General features: G+C 40.9%; 1 protein-coding gene across 8 annotated transcripts in view; it reads right to left on the minus strand.

The window, feature by feature from the left end:
* Positions 1–356: 356 nt before the first annotated feature.
* LOC127831690 (kinesin-like protein KIF22) overlaps positions 357–13,926 on the minus strand; it is a 49,440-nt gene continuing 35,870 nt past the window's right edge. Inside the window, exons 14-19 of one of the 8 annotated variants that reach the window (XM_052356732.1) lie at positions 4,591–4,674; positions 3,725–3,849; positions 2,203–2,262; positions 1,217–1,697; positions 947–1,126; positions 357–901 (exon numbers count right to left, since the gene is read on the minus strand). In XM_052356732.1, coding sequence (XP_052212692.1) covers positions 1,677–1,697; positions 2,203–2,262; positions 3,725–3,849; positions 4,591–4,674 — 290 coding nt within the window. In that variant the 3' untranslated portion in view covers positions 357–901; positions 947–1,126; positions 1,217–1,676. Of the gene's footprint in view, positions 1,172–1,216; positions 1,698–2,202; positions 2,263–3,724; positions 3,850–4,590; positions 4,675–13,926 lie in introns of all 8 variants that reach the window. The other 7 variants (XM_052356760.1, XM_052356756.1, XM_052356747.1 and 4 more) reach the window with 7 other exon arrangements.

The following is a 13,926-nucleotide window of genomic DNA, read 5'->3' on the forward strand; positions in this document are numbered from 1 at the left end:
CCCATTACAGGGATCACCCCATTACAGGGATCACCCCATCCCCCCATTACAGGGATCACCCCATTCCCCCATTACAGGGATCACCCCATCCCCCCATTACAGGGATCACCCCATCCCCCCATTACAGGGATCCCCCCATTACAGGGATCACCCCATCCCCCCATTACAGGGATCACCCCATCCCCCCATTACAGGGATCACCCCATCCCCCCATTACAGGGATCCCCCCATTACAGGGATCCCCCCATCCCCCCATTACAGGGATCACCCCATCCCCCCATTACAGGGATCCCCCCATTACAGGGATCCCCCCATCCCCCCATTACAGGGATCCCTCCATCCCCCCATTACAGGGATCACCCCATCCCCCCATTACAGGGATCCCTCCATCCCCCCATTACAGGGATCACCAGAACTCTTTTATTTGTGAACCTTTTGGCAACATTACTGAAGGAAATGAGCTAACCACATGAGAAATAACATCCCTGAAATGATCACATATTGGAAATTGAGATACAAAAAGAAAGTATACAAATAATATGAGTCGCACACTAGCAAACAGGCTTAATTGAGTCGCGTTCTGAAAAAACTGGGCATAATGCATGTGCATAAAGTGTCGTCTCAGATTAGACTGTGTGGACACTTTCCGCTTTCACAACATTTTTCATTTAAATGAAGTCTCTTCTAAGCAAAAATCCAATTTAGGCGGAAAGTGTCGTCCCTGATTAGCCTGTGCGTACTGCACAGGCTAATCTGGGAGGACACTATACTCACATGCATTATGCCCAGTTTTTTCAGACTATTAATGTGCGTAAAGGGTCTTCTCAGATGAGCCTTAGCTCACAACACTTTACACCTAGACTGGCTTCTCAGATGAGCCTTAGCTCACAACACTTTACACCTAGACTGGCTTCTCAGATGAGCCTTAGCTAACAACACTTTACACCTAGACTGGCTTCTCAGATGAGCCTTAGCTCACAACACTTTACACCTAGACTGGCTTCTCAGATGAGCCTTAGCTCACAACACTTTACACCTAGACTGGCTTCTCAGATGAGCCTTAGCTCACAACACTTTACACCTAGACTGGCTTCTCAGATGAGCCTTAGCTCACAACACTTTACACCTAGACTGGCTTCTCAGATGAGCCTTAGCTCACAACACTTTACACCTAGACTGGCTTCTCAGATGAGCCTTAGCTAACAACACTTTACACCTAGACTGGCTTCTCAGATGAGCCTTAGCTCACAACACTTTACACCTAGACTGGCTTCTCAGATGAGCCTTAGCTCACAACACTTTACACCTAGACTGGATTTTCATTTAGAGAAGACTTTCTTTTAATTAAAAAGCAGAAAGCAAGGTCCCTCATTAGGGACTAACATGGGATGACACTTTACGCACATGCATTAAGCCTGGTTATCTCAGAGCCCAACTCAAATGAGGTCTATGGAAGCTTAAAGAGCAGACAATGGCAGCACATCCCTATATGGGCAGTCTACACATAAACATCTACAGGTATGATATGTACAGGTTGCTTTCTAGTGCCCAGAGTGTTAAAACTTGTCTCTTAACACATTGAAAGTTGTGACCATGATGACCAGAAAAGTATTCTGTGCACCTTGCTGTTAAACTGTGACCATTATGACCAGACGAGTATTCTGTGCAGCTTGCTGTTAAACTGTGACCAGGTTACTCTGTAAGAAGAAAACATGACACTTGTGACAACAATTAGGCATGTTAACAGTTTAGTCCACATTACACTCAGTGATTAGTGTACATTACACTCAGTGATTAGTGTGGAGTTTTGTAACAAATAAAAGTCTTTGGAATAACGTTCATTATGTGCATTAAAAACAAAAAAATAGAGAAAAATTATGAATTTTAGTAGGGCAGTTAACATTAACCCATTCCCACTTAGACGCTAAGTGAAAATGGCTATGTGCAAATAGCATAAAACCAGAACAGCCAAGTAACTCACAGTCTGTTCAGGTTTTATGCTGTTTGCTGCTTATCAGTATTTAAAGGTTGGACATGAAGCTTTAAAACTTGAATCTATTAAGAAAGGTCTTTAATTAAATTTAACTTTCTAATTATACAAATGCGTCAAAATACGTATCTAAGAGGTAAAGGGTGTGACATATTTGAGATGCTTTCTCTATAAACCACTTCTACACAATGATTCCAAGACAATGCACTCACATGCAACAGTTTTTGCAGGTATTTCTCTGTAAAGCCTGGAATCTTCAACAAGTCTGATGCCTGCAACAATCACAGAACTGATAAAACATGTTTAAATTTTTTTTTATTGTATTAAGTGTCATTATACATAAATACGTAGATATCATAAGCCCAATTTACCTAAATGTGTACCTAAAAATAACATTACTAAATATTTTTAGGGGAAAAATAGCATATATGCTCAGCTTCTATTTTTACTCAGTAATTTCATTTATTTTCTTGGATAATGTATCTTTCATATTTCCTTCATTAAAGTAACATAACGATTTTTTTAAGCTAAAAGATTCAGTCTTAAAATATAATTGTCATGAGATCTTTGAAAACTTTGGGTTCTGGCATTTAGTGGTAGTCTAGGGTTGTGCTATAAAACATATTGTCAGAATTGTGTTTCCCCTTGTATGAACTTCTAAAAACAGTAATTATTGTTAAGGACAACCATTTAAAATGTCAACACATATTGCAGCTGGATATAAGAGACAACTTATGAACCAAAAACAAATTTAATGCAAATTACTACCAAACTGAAAGTTCGATTTTGGCTTATCATTTGTAATGACATTCATTTTATTTAATGTTGAACATGCAGAGAGTTCCTCAAGAAAACATCATTAATCATTGAGTGTGTTATGAGGTAGGTTTTGGAGTGGGAGGGGTTTTTCTTCTCTATGATATTAGACAATTTACATTTTACAAACCTTTATTGTGAAATTTAAGGTTAACATAAGAGTGATAGTACACCTTTTTCAATATGTAACAAAACATAATTCAAATAATGAATAACATAATGTATTGGTCCTGCAATTAATATTTTTGTTCTTAACATCTTCAAACATGACCTTGCTTGTTTCTAAACTGAGTAAAAAAAAACAGTAAAATGGAAATATTTCAAAATTTTCTCATCAATAGAGACTGTGAACGTTTAGTAATTAGTAAAATAAATATTTAACATGCACAAGAGAGACCTTAAATTGGTGATGGGGGGGGGAATAATTTTAAGTAATATTAAAATCCTCCTAGGCATTAACAAATTATAGAGCGCTGCAGAAATACAATTTATCTGTATTTCTCTGTAAAGCATGGAATTATATTACCATGAATAATCAACCTTAAGCATGGAGACCTGAAGACTTGTACAGTATACAAAGATTGTAAAAACTAAATGAAATAATTTTGGGCCAAAACACATATTTTAGAGAAGCTTTTTACTTAGCCAATGGGGCTTAATGCATGTTCAGTCTGCAGAGGCTCATCAGAGACAACACTTTGCACCTATATTGCATTTTGGCTTAGAAGAGACTTTCTTTATCATATAATAGCAAAAGAGCCGAATATGTTGTTCCACATTAGCCTGTGTAGCATGCACAGGCTTATATGGGTCGAAACTTTACATACATGAATTTAACTCAATATTCCCGGACCACTGATCATTTTATGTTTATTTATAATAAGGTTATTCTTTGTACCGTAGTTATTTACTCCATACCTGAGTAAATGCACCATAGGTTTCTCGCCACTCGAAGATCAGTTTGGCACGCTTGGCTCCTACAGTTTGAAGTGATTGGAGATCCTTTACAGACGATGTGTTCAAAGTGGAGAGGAACTCTTCATCTACAGTAACATAACCATATAAGCAAAAAAATACCATATGACCCTGCCAAAATGCCAAGTTCTAATTTCCTAAATGTGATATTTTACCTTGAACTGTGATCTTGAACTTGCACCTAAGGACCTGGTTTTTGTGCACTTACATGTATAACAACATCATATTCATTTTATTGTGTTCTTAATGTTGAATCCCTCCACAAATTCCTTAGATTCTTCCACAACCATAAGCCCAGTTTTCATTATGAATGATAAGAGTTTAGAGTAAAGGTACAACCGATCTAGAGGTTTGTAAAGTTTGTATGACAAACTCTCTAACTCTCAAAACCTCCATGACAGGGAATGTTGAATGCCATATTTATTATGAAATGTAAATTAAGCCCTAAATAACTTTCAGACTTAAGTTGAGGACGGTACAACAAATCAGACCTTTGAGATGCCTTTGACAAACTCTGTTAGGTACAGTTCATGTATGAGCCTCATTCAAGGAAAATTGGCTTAATGCATAATTGTGTGTTGTCCCAAATTTGCTTGTGTATTCTGCACAGAGTGATTAGGGACAACACTTTCACTTTATCAGTATTTTTGTTTCGAAGACTTCCATCTTCGTGTTTCGAAGAACAAAAAAATCATTAAAGTAGAGTGTAGTCCCTGATAAGCCTGTGCAGACTGCACAGACAAATCTAGGATGACATGTCACACATATGCATTAAGATCAGTTGTACATGAAGGAGGCTCATATCTTACTTCTCTGTAACTGGGAGGCAGAATTGACAAGATCATCCTCCTTAGAGTGGCTGCCCTTCTTGTCTGTAACATTTTCTTTGACATCTGCAACACAAAGTTTTGTAAGAGTAAATTCAGTAATGATTAATACCCCAAAATAAACATGTTGTATATAATATAAAGAAGTGAAACTCCAGCTGCTGGAGCAGTATTGAATTTTCATTAAAAACAATTAGTTGGTCCTTTATTTAAGGCAAGTGACCGATTGCCCAAACAGTACAAAACAGCACAATACAGCACAATACAAACCAACATAAACACAAAATATGAATAAAGCTGGGGTCACCGCCTTGGAACGGTCAATGCAAAGCATTGGGGGTTTAAACCTGGTTATAGAGCGCTCAACCTCACACTTGGCCCAGCAATATTCATAATACATTTAAGTGTAAATAAAATTTAACGTCATAGCATTGTAACTCAAATTAAACAATAATAAAAGGGAATTAAAACGCATTCAATTTAATTACTATTTAATTACTCAATTGCATTGAAGATACAAGAGTAACAAAATTACAACTTTTTGACGAACGATCAAATAAAACTATTAACAATTGTCAACTACATTCCTTCTTTATAGAAAAGATTTGAGAATGTAGAATCATAGAGTTAATATCTCAGATAATCATCGCGCAAATACAGGAAGAAGCAGCAATAATGGGTGTAAAAATTCCATATTACATAGCTTGGTTGTTTATGTGACTGCTAAACAAATTAAAAATAATTAAATCAAACAAGAAACGCCTATCAGAGAGAAAATATATATATATATATATAAGCCTAACTTGGAAAAATGGGGCTGAATGGATGGGCGTCGAATATCTTCTCAGATTGGTCCATGTAGTCAACACAGGCTAACCTGGGCAGACAATTTTGGTTTACATGATTTTCAAGTAGAGGATACTATTTTTAAACAAAAAATACCATAAAAGCAGAAAGTGTTGTCCCTGAATAAGTCTGTCAAAAATGCTCAGTCTAATCAGGGAAGACACTTAACGCACACATGAATGCTCAGGCTAATCAGGGAAGACACTTAACACACATGAATGCTCAGGCTAATCAGGGACGATACTTAACACACATGAATGCTCAGGCTAATCAGGGAAGACACTTAACGCACACATGAATGCTCAGTCTAATCAGGGAAGACACTTAACGCACACATGAATGCTCAGGCTAATCAGGGAAGACACTTAACGCACACATGAATGCTCAGGCTAATCAGGGAAGACACTTAACACACATGAATGCTCAGGCTAATCAGGGAAGACACTTAACGCACATGAATGCTCAGGCTAATCAGAGACGGTACTTAACACACATGAATGCTCAGGCTAATCAGAGACGGTACTTAACACACATGAATGCTCAGGCTAATCAGGGAAGACACTTAACGCACACATGAATGCTCAGGCTAATCAGAGACGGTACTTAACACACATGAATGCTCAGGCTAATCAGGGAAGACACTTAACGCACATGAATGCTCAGGCTAATCAGGGAAGACACTTAACGCACATGAATGCTCAGGCTAATCAGGGACGGTACTTAACACACATGAATGCTCAGGCTAATCAGGGACGGTACTTAACACACATGAATGCTCAGTCTAATCAGGGAAGACACTTAACACACATGAATGCTCAGGCTAATCAGGGAAGACACTTAACACACATGAATGCTCAGGCTAATCAGGGACGGTACTTAACACACATAAATGCTCAGGCTAATCAGGGACGGTACTTAACACACATAAATGCTCAGGCTAATCAGGGACGGTACTTAACACACATGAATGCTCAGTCTAATCAGGGACGGTACTTAACACACATGAATGCTCAGGCTAATCAGGGAAGACACTTAACACACATGAATGCTCAGGCTAATCAGGGAAGACACTTAACGCACACATGAATGCTTAGGCTAATCAGGGAAGACACTTAACGCACACATGAATGCTCAGGCTAATCAGGGAAGACACTTAACGCACACATGAATGCTCAGGCTAATCAGGGAAGACACTTAACGCACACATGAATGCTCAGGCTAATCAGGGAAGACACTTAACGCACACATGAATGCTCAGCCTAATCAGGGAAGACACTTAACGCACACATGAATGCTCAGGCTAATCAGGGAAGACACTTAACGCACACATGAATGCTCAGGCTAATCAGGGAAGACACTTAACGCACACATGAATGCTCAGGCTAATCAGGGAAGACACTTAACACACATGAATGCTCAGGCTAATCAGGGAAGACACTTAACGCACATGAATGCTCAGGCTAATCAGGGAAGACACTTAACGCACATGAATGCTCAGGCTAATCAGAGACGGTACTTAACACACATGAATGCTCAGGCTAATCAGGGAAGACACTTAACGCACATGAATGCTCAGGCTAATCAGGGAAGACACTTAACGCACATGAATGCTCAGGCTAATCAGGGAAGACACTTAACGCACATGAATGCTCAGGCTAATCAGGGACGGTACTTAACACACATAAATGCTCAGGCTAATCAGGGACGGTACTTAACACACATGAATGCTTAGGCTAATCAGGGACAGTACTTAACACACATGAATGCTCAGGCTAATCAAGGACGGTACTTAACGCACATGAATGCTCAGTCTAATCAGGGAAGACACTTAACGCACACATGAATGCTCAGGCTAATCAGGGACGGTACTTAACACACATGAATGCTTAGGCTAATCAGGGACGATACTTAACACACATGAATGCTCAGGCTAATCAGGGACGGTACTTAACACACATGAATGCTCAGTCTAATCAGGGAAGACACTTAACGCACACATGAATGCTCAGGCTAATCAGGGACGGTACTTAACACACATAAATGCTCAGGCTAATCAGGGACGATACTTAACACACATGAATGCTCAGTCTAATCAGGGAAGACACTTAACGCACATGAATGCTCAGGCTAATCAGGGACGGTACTTAACACACATGAATGCTTAGGCTAATCAGGGACGATACTTAACACACATGAATGCTCAGTCTAATCAGGGACGGTACTTAACACACATGAATGCTTAGGCTAATCAGGGACGGTACTTAACACACATGAATGCTTAGGCTAATCAAGGACGGTACTTAACACACATGAATGCTCAGGCTAATCAAGGACGGTACTTAACACACATGAATGCTCAGGCTAATCAAGGACGGTACTTAACGCACATGAATGCTCAGTCTAATCAGGGAAGACACTTAACGCACATGAATGCTCAGGCTAATCAGGGACGGTACTTAACACACATAAATGCTCAGTCTAATCAGGGACGATACTTAACACACATAAATGCTCAGTCTAATCAGGGACGGTACTATACACACATGAATGCTCAGTCTAATCAGGGAAGACACTTAACGCACATGAATGCTCAGGCTAATCAGGGAAGACACTTAACGTACACATGAATGCTCAGGCTAATCAAGGACGGTACTTAACACACATGAATGCTCAGGCTAATCAGAGACGGTACTTAACACACATGAATGCTTAGGCTAATCAGGGACGATACTTAACACACATGAATGCTCAGGCTAATCAGAGACGGTACTTAACACACATGAATGCTTAGGCTAATCAAGGACGGTACTTAACACACATGAATGCTCAGGCTAATCAGAGACGGTACTTAACACACATGAATGCTCAGGCTAATCAGGGACGGTACTTAACACACATAAATGCTCAGGCTAATCAGAACGGTACTTAACACACATGAATGCTTAGGCTAATCAGAGACGGTACTTAACACACATGAATGCTCAGGCTAATCAAGGACGGTACTTAACACACATGAATGCTCAGGCTAATCAAGGACAGTACTTAACACACATGAATGCTTAGGCTAATCAGAGACGGTACTTAACACACATGAATGCTCAGGCTAATCAGAGACGGTACTTAACACACATGAATGCTCAGGCTAATCAGGGACGGTACTTAACACACATAAATGCTCAGGCTAATCAGAGACGGTACTTAACACACATGAATGCTTAGGCTAATCAGAGACGGTACTTAACACACATGAATGCTCAGGCTAATCAGGGACGGTACTTAACACACATGAATGCTCAGGCTAATCAGAGACGGTACTTAACACACATGAATGCTCAGGCTAATCAGGGACGGTACTTAACACACATGAATGCTCAGGCTAATCAGGGACGGTACTATACACACATGAATGCTTAGGCTAATCAGGGACGATACTTAACACACATGAATGCTCAGGCTAATCAGGGATGGTAGTTAACACACATGAATGCTTAGGCTAATCAGGGACGGTACTATACACACATGAATGCTCAGGCTAATCAGGGACGATACTTAACACACATGAATGCTCAGGCTAATCAGAGACGACACTTAACACACATGAATGCTCAGGCTAATCAGAGACGGTACTTAACACACATGAATGCTCAGGCTAATCAGGGACGGTACTTAACACACATAAATGCTCAGGCTAATCAGGGACGGTACTTAACACACATGAATGCTCAGGCTAATCAGGGACGATACTTAACACACATGAATGCTTAGGCTAATCAGAGACGGTACTTAACACACATGAATGCTCAGGCTAATCAGGGATGGTACTTAACACACATGAATGCTTAGGCTAATCAGATACGGTACTTAACACACATGAATGCTCAGGCTAATTAGGGACGATACTTAACACACATGAATGCTTAGGCTAATCAGAGACGACACTTAACACACATGAATGCTCAGGCTAATCAGAGACGGTACTTAACACACATGAATGCTCAGGCTAATCAGGGACGGTACTTAACACACATAAATGCTCAGGCTAATCAGGGACGATACTTAACACACATAAATGCTCAGGCTAATCAGGGACGATACTTAACACACATAAATGCTCAGGCTAATCAGGGACGGTACTTAACACACATGAATGCTTAGGCTAATCAGGGACGGTACTTAACACACATGAATGCTCAGGCTAATCAGGGACGGTACTTAACACACATGAATGCTCAGGCTAATCAAGGACAGTACTTAACACACATGAATGCTTAGGCTAATCAGAGACGGTACTTAACACACATGAATGCTTAGGCTAATCAGAGACGGTACTTAACACACATGAATGCTCAGGCTAATCAGGGACGGTACTTAACACACATGAATGCTCAGGCTAATCAGGGACGGTACTATACACACATGAATGCTTAGGCTAATCAGGGACGATACTTAACACACATGAATGCTCAGGCTAATCAGGGAAGACACTTAACGCACACATGAATGCTCAGGCTAATCAGGGACGGTACTATACACATATGAATGCTCAGGCTAATCAGGGACGATACTTAACACACATGAATGCTCAGGCTAATCAGAGACGACACTTAACACACATGAATGCTCAGGCTAATCAGAGACGGTACTTAACACACATGAATGCTCAGGCTAATCAGGGACGGTACTTAACACACATAAATGCTCAGGCTAATCAGGGACGGTACTTAACACACATGAATGCTCAGGCTAATCAGGGACGATACTTAACACACATGAATGCTTAGGCTAATCAGAGACGGTACTTAACACACATGAATGCTCAGGCTAATCAGGGATGGTACTTAACACACATGAATGCTTAGGCTAATCAGAGACGGTACTTAACACACATGAATGCTCAGGCTAATCAGGGACGATACTTAACACACATGAATGCTTAGGCTAATCAGAGACGACACTTAACACACATGAATGCTCAGGCTAATCAGAGACGGTACTTAACACACATGAATGCTCAGGCTAATCAGGGACGGTACTTAACACACATAAATGCTCAGGCTAATCAGGGACGATACTTAACACACATAAATGCTCAGGCTAATCAGGGACGATACTTAACACACATAAATGCTCAGGCTAATCAGGGACGGTACTTAACACACATGAATGCTTAGGCTAATCAGGGACGGTACTTAACACACATGAATGCTCAGGCTAATCAGGGACGGTACTTAACACACATGAATGCTCAGGCTAATCAAGGACGGTACTTAACACACATGAATGCTTAGGCTAATCAAGGACGGTACTTAACACACATGAATGCTTAGGCTAATCAGAGACGGTACTTAACACACATGAATGCTCAGGCTAATCAGGGACGGTACTTAACACACATGAATGCTCAGGCTAATCAAGGACGGTACTTAACACACATGAATGCTTAGGCTAATCAAGGACGGTACTTAACACACATGAATGCTCAGGCTAATCAAGGACGGTACTTAACACACATGAATGCTCAGGCTAATCAAGGACGGTACTTAACACACATGAATGCTTAGGCTAATCAGAGACGGTACTTAACACACATGAATGCTCAGGCTAATCAGGGACGGTACTTAACACACATGAATGCTCAGGCTAATCAAGGACGGTACTTAACACACATGAATGCTCAGGCTAATCAGGGACGATACTTAACACACATGAATGCTTAGGCTAATCAGGGACGGTACTTAACACACATGAATGCTCAGGCTAATCAGGGACGATACTTAACACACATGAATGCTTAGGCTAATCAGAGACGGTACTTAACACACATGAATGCTCAGGCTAATCAGGGACGATACTTAACACACATGAATGCTTAGGCTAATCAAGGACGGTACTTAACACACATGAATGCTTAGGCTAATCAGAGACGGTACTTAACACACATGAATGCTCAGGCTAATCAGGGACGATACTTAACACACATGAATGCTCAGGCTAATCAGGGACGGTACTTAACACACATGAATGCTCAGGCTAATCAGGGACGATACTTAACACACATGAATGCTTAGGCTAATCAAGGACGGTACTTAACACACATGAATGCTTAGGCTAATCAGAGACGGTACTTAACACACATGAATGCTTAGGCTAATCAGGGACGATACTTAACACACATGAATGCTTAGGCTAATCAGAGACGGTACTTAACACACATGAATGCTCAGGCTAATCAGAGACGGTACTTAACACACATGAATGCTTAGGCTAATCAGGGACGGTACTTAACACACATGAATGCTTAGGCTAATCAGGGACGACACTTAACACACATGAATGCTCAGGCTAATCAGGGACGGTACTTAACACACATGAATGCTCAGGCTAATCAAGGACAGTACTTAACACACATGAATGCTCAGGCTAATCAGAGACGGTACTTAACACACATGAATGCTCAGGCTAATCAGGGACGGTACTTAACACACATGAATGCTCAGGCTAATCAAGGACGGTACTTAACACACATGAATGCTCAGTCTAATCAGGGACGATACTTAACACACATGAATGCTTAGGCTAATCAGGGACGGTACTTAACACACATGAATGCTCAGGCTAATCAGGGACGATACTTAACACACATGAATGCTTAGGCTAATCAGAGACGGTACTTAACACACATGAATGCTCAGGCTAATCAGGGACGATACTTAACACACATGAATGCTTAGGCTAATCAAGGACGGTACTTAACACACATGAATGCTTAGGCTAATCAGGGACGATACTTAACACACATGAATGCTTAGGCTAATCAGGGATGACACTTTAACGCACATAAATGCTCAGGCTAATCAGGGACGGTACTTAACACACATGAATGCTTAGGCTAATCAGGGACGATACTTAACACACATGAATGCTTAGGCTAATCAGAGACGATACTTAACACACATGAATGCTCAGGCTAATCAGGGACGATACTTAACACACATGAATGCTCAGGCTAATCAGGGACGGTACTTAACACACATGAATGCTTAGGCTAATCAGGGACGATACTATACACACATGAATGCTCAGGCTAATCAGGGATGGTACTTAACACACATGAATGCTCAGGCTAATCAGGGATGACACTTTAACGCACATAAATGCTCAGGCTAATCAGGGACGGTACTTAACACACATGAATGCTCAGGCTAATCAGGGACGATACTTAACACACATGAATGCTTAGGCTAATCAGAGATGGTACTTAACACACATGAATGCTTAGGCTAATCAGGGACGGTACTTAACACACATGAATGCTCAGGCTAATCAGGGCCAGTACTTAACACACATGAATGCTCAGGCTAATCAGGGATGACACTTTAACGCACATAAATGCTCAGGCTAATCAGGGACGGTACTTAACACACATGAATGCTCAGGCTAATCAGGGACGGTACTTAACACACATGAATGCTCAGGCTAATCAGGGACGGTACTTAACACACATAAATGCTTAGGCTAATCAGGGATGACACTTTAACGCACATAAATGCTCAGGCTAATCAGGGACGGTACTTAACACACATGAATGCTTAGGCTAATCAGGGACGGTACTTAACACACATGAATGCTTAGGCTAATCAGGGACGGTACTTAACACACATGAATGCTCAGGCTAATCAGGGATGACACTTTAACGCACATAAATGCTCAGGCTAATCAGGGACGGTACTTAACACACATGAATGCTCAGGCTAATCAGGGACGGTACTTAACACACATAAATGCTTAGGCTAATCAGGGATGGTACTTAACACACATGAATGCTTAGGCTAATCAGAGACGGTACTTAACACACATGAATGCTTAGGCTAATCAGGGACGGTACTTAACACACATGAATGCTCAGGCTAATCAGGGCCAGTACTTAACACACATGAATGCTCAGGCTAATCAGGGACGATACTTAACACACATGAATGCTTAGGCTAATCAGGGACGGTAGTTAACACACATGAATGCTCAGGCTAATCAGGGACGGTACTTAACACACATGAATGCTCAGGCTAATCAGGGACGGTACTTAACACACATGAATGCTCAGGCTAATCAGGGACGGTACTTAACACACATGAATGCTCAGGCTAATCAGGGACGGTACTTTACACACATGAATACTCAGGCTAATCAGGGTCGACACTTTAACGCACATGAATGCTCAGGCTAATCAGGGACGATACTTTAACGCACATGAATGCTCAGGCTAATCAGGAACAAGGGCTTTCCACAGGCCATTTAACGATCCCTTGCCAGGGCGCTTGAATTTCGAAATCAGAGTCCCCGGGGCGCTTGAAATTTTCCAAACAGTGTATTTTTCAGTAGAAGAAAGTGGACATTGTCAAAACAAATCAGGTTTCTCTATCAGTGTACATGTATCAATATTCCCTGCTTTAAAAGAGCACTCGGTACCTACTT

This window comes from Dreissena polymorpha, chromosome 1 (genome assembly GCF_020536995.1).
Source record: "Dreissena polymorpha isolate Duluth1 chromosome 1, UMN_Dpol_1.0, whole genome shotgun sequence".
Taxonomy (NCBI): Eukaryota; Metazoa; Mollusca; class Bivalvia; order Myida; family Dreissenidae; genus Dreissena; species Dreissena polymorpha.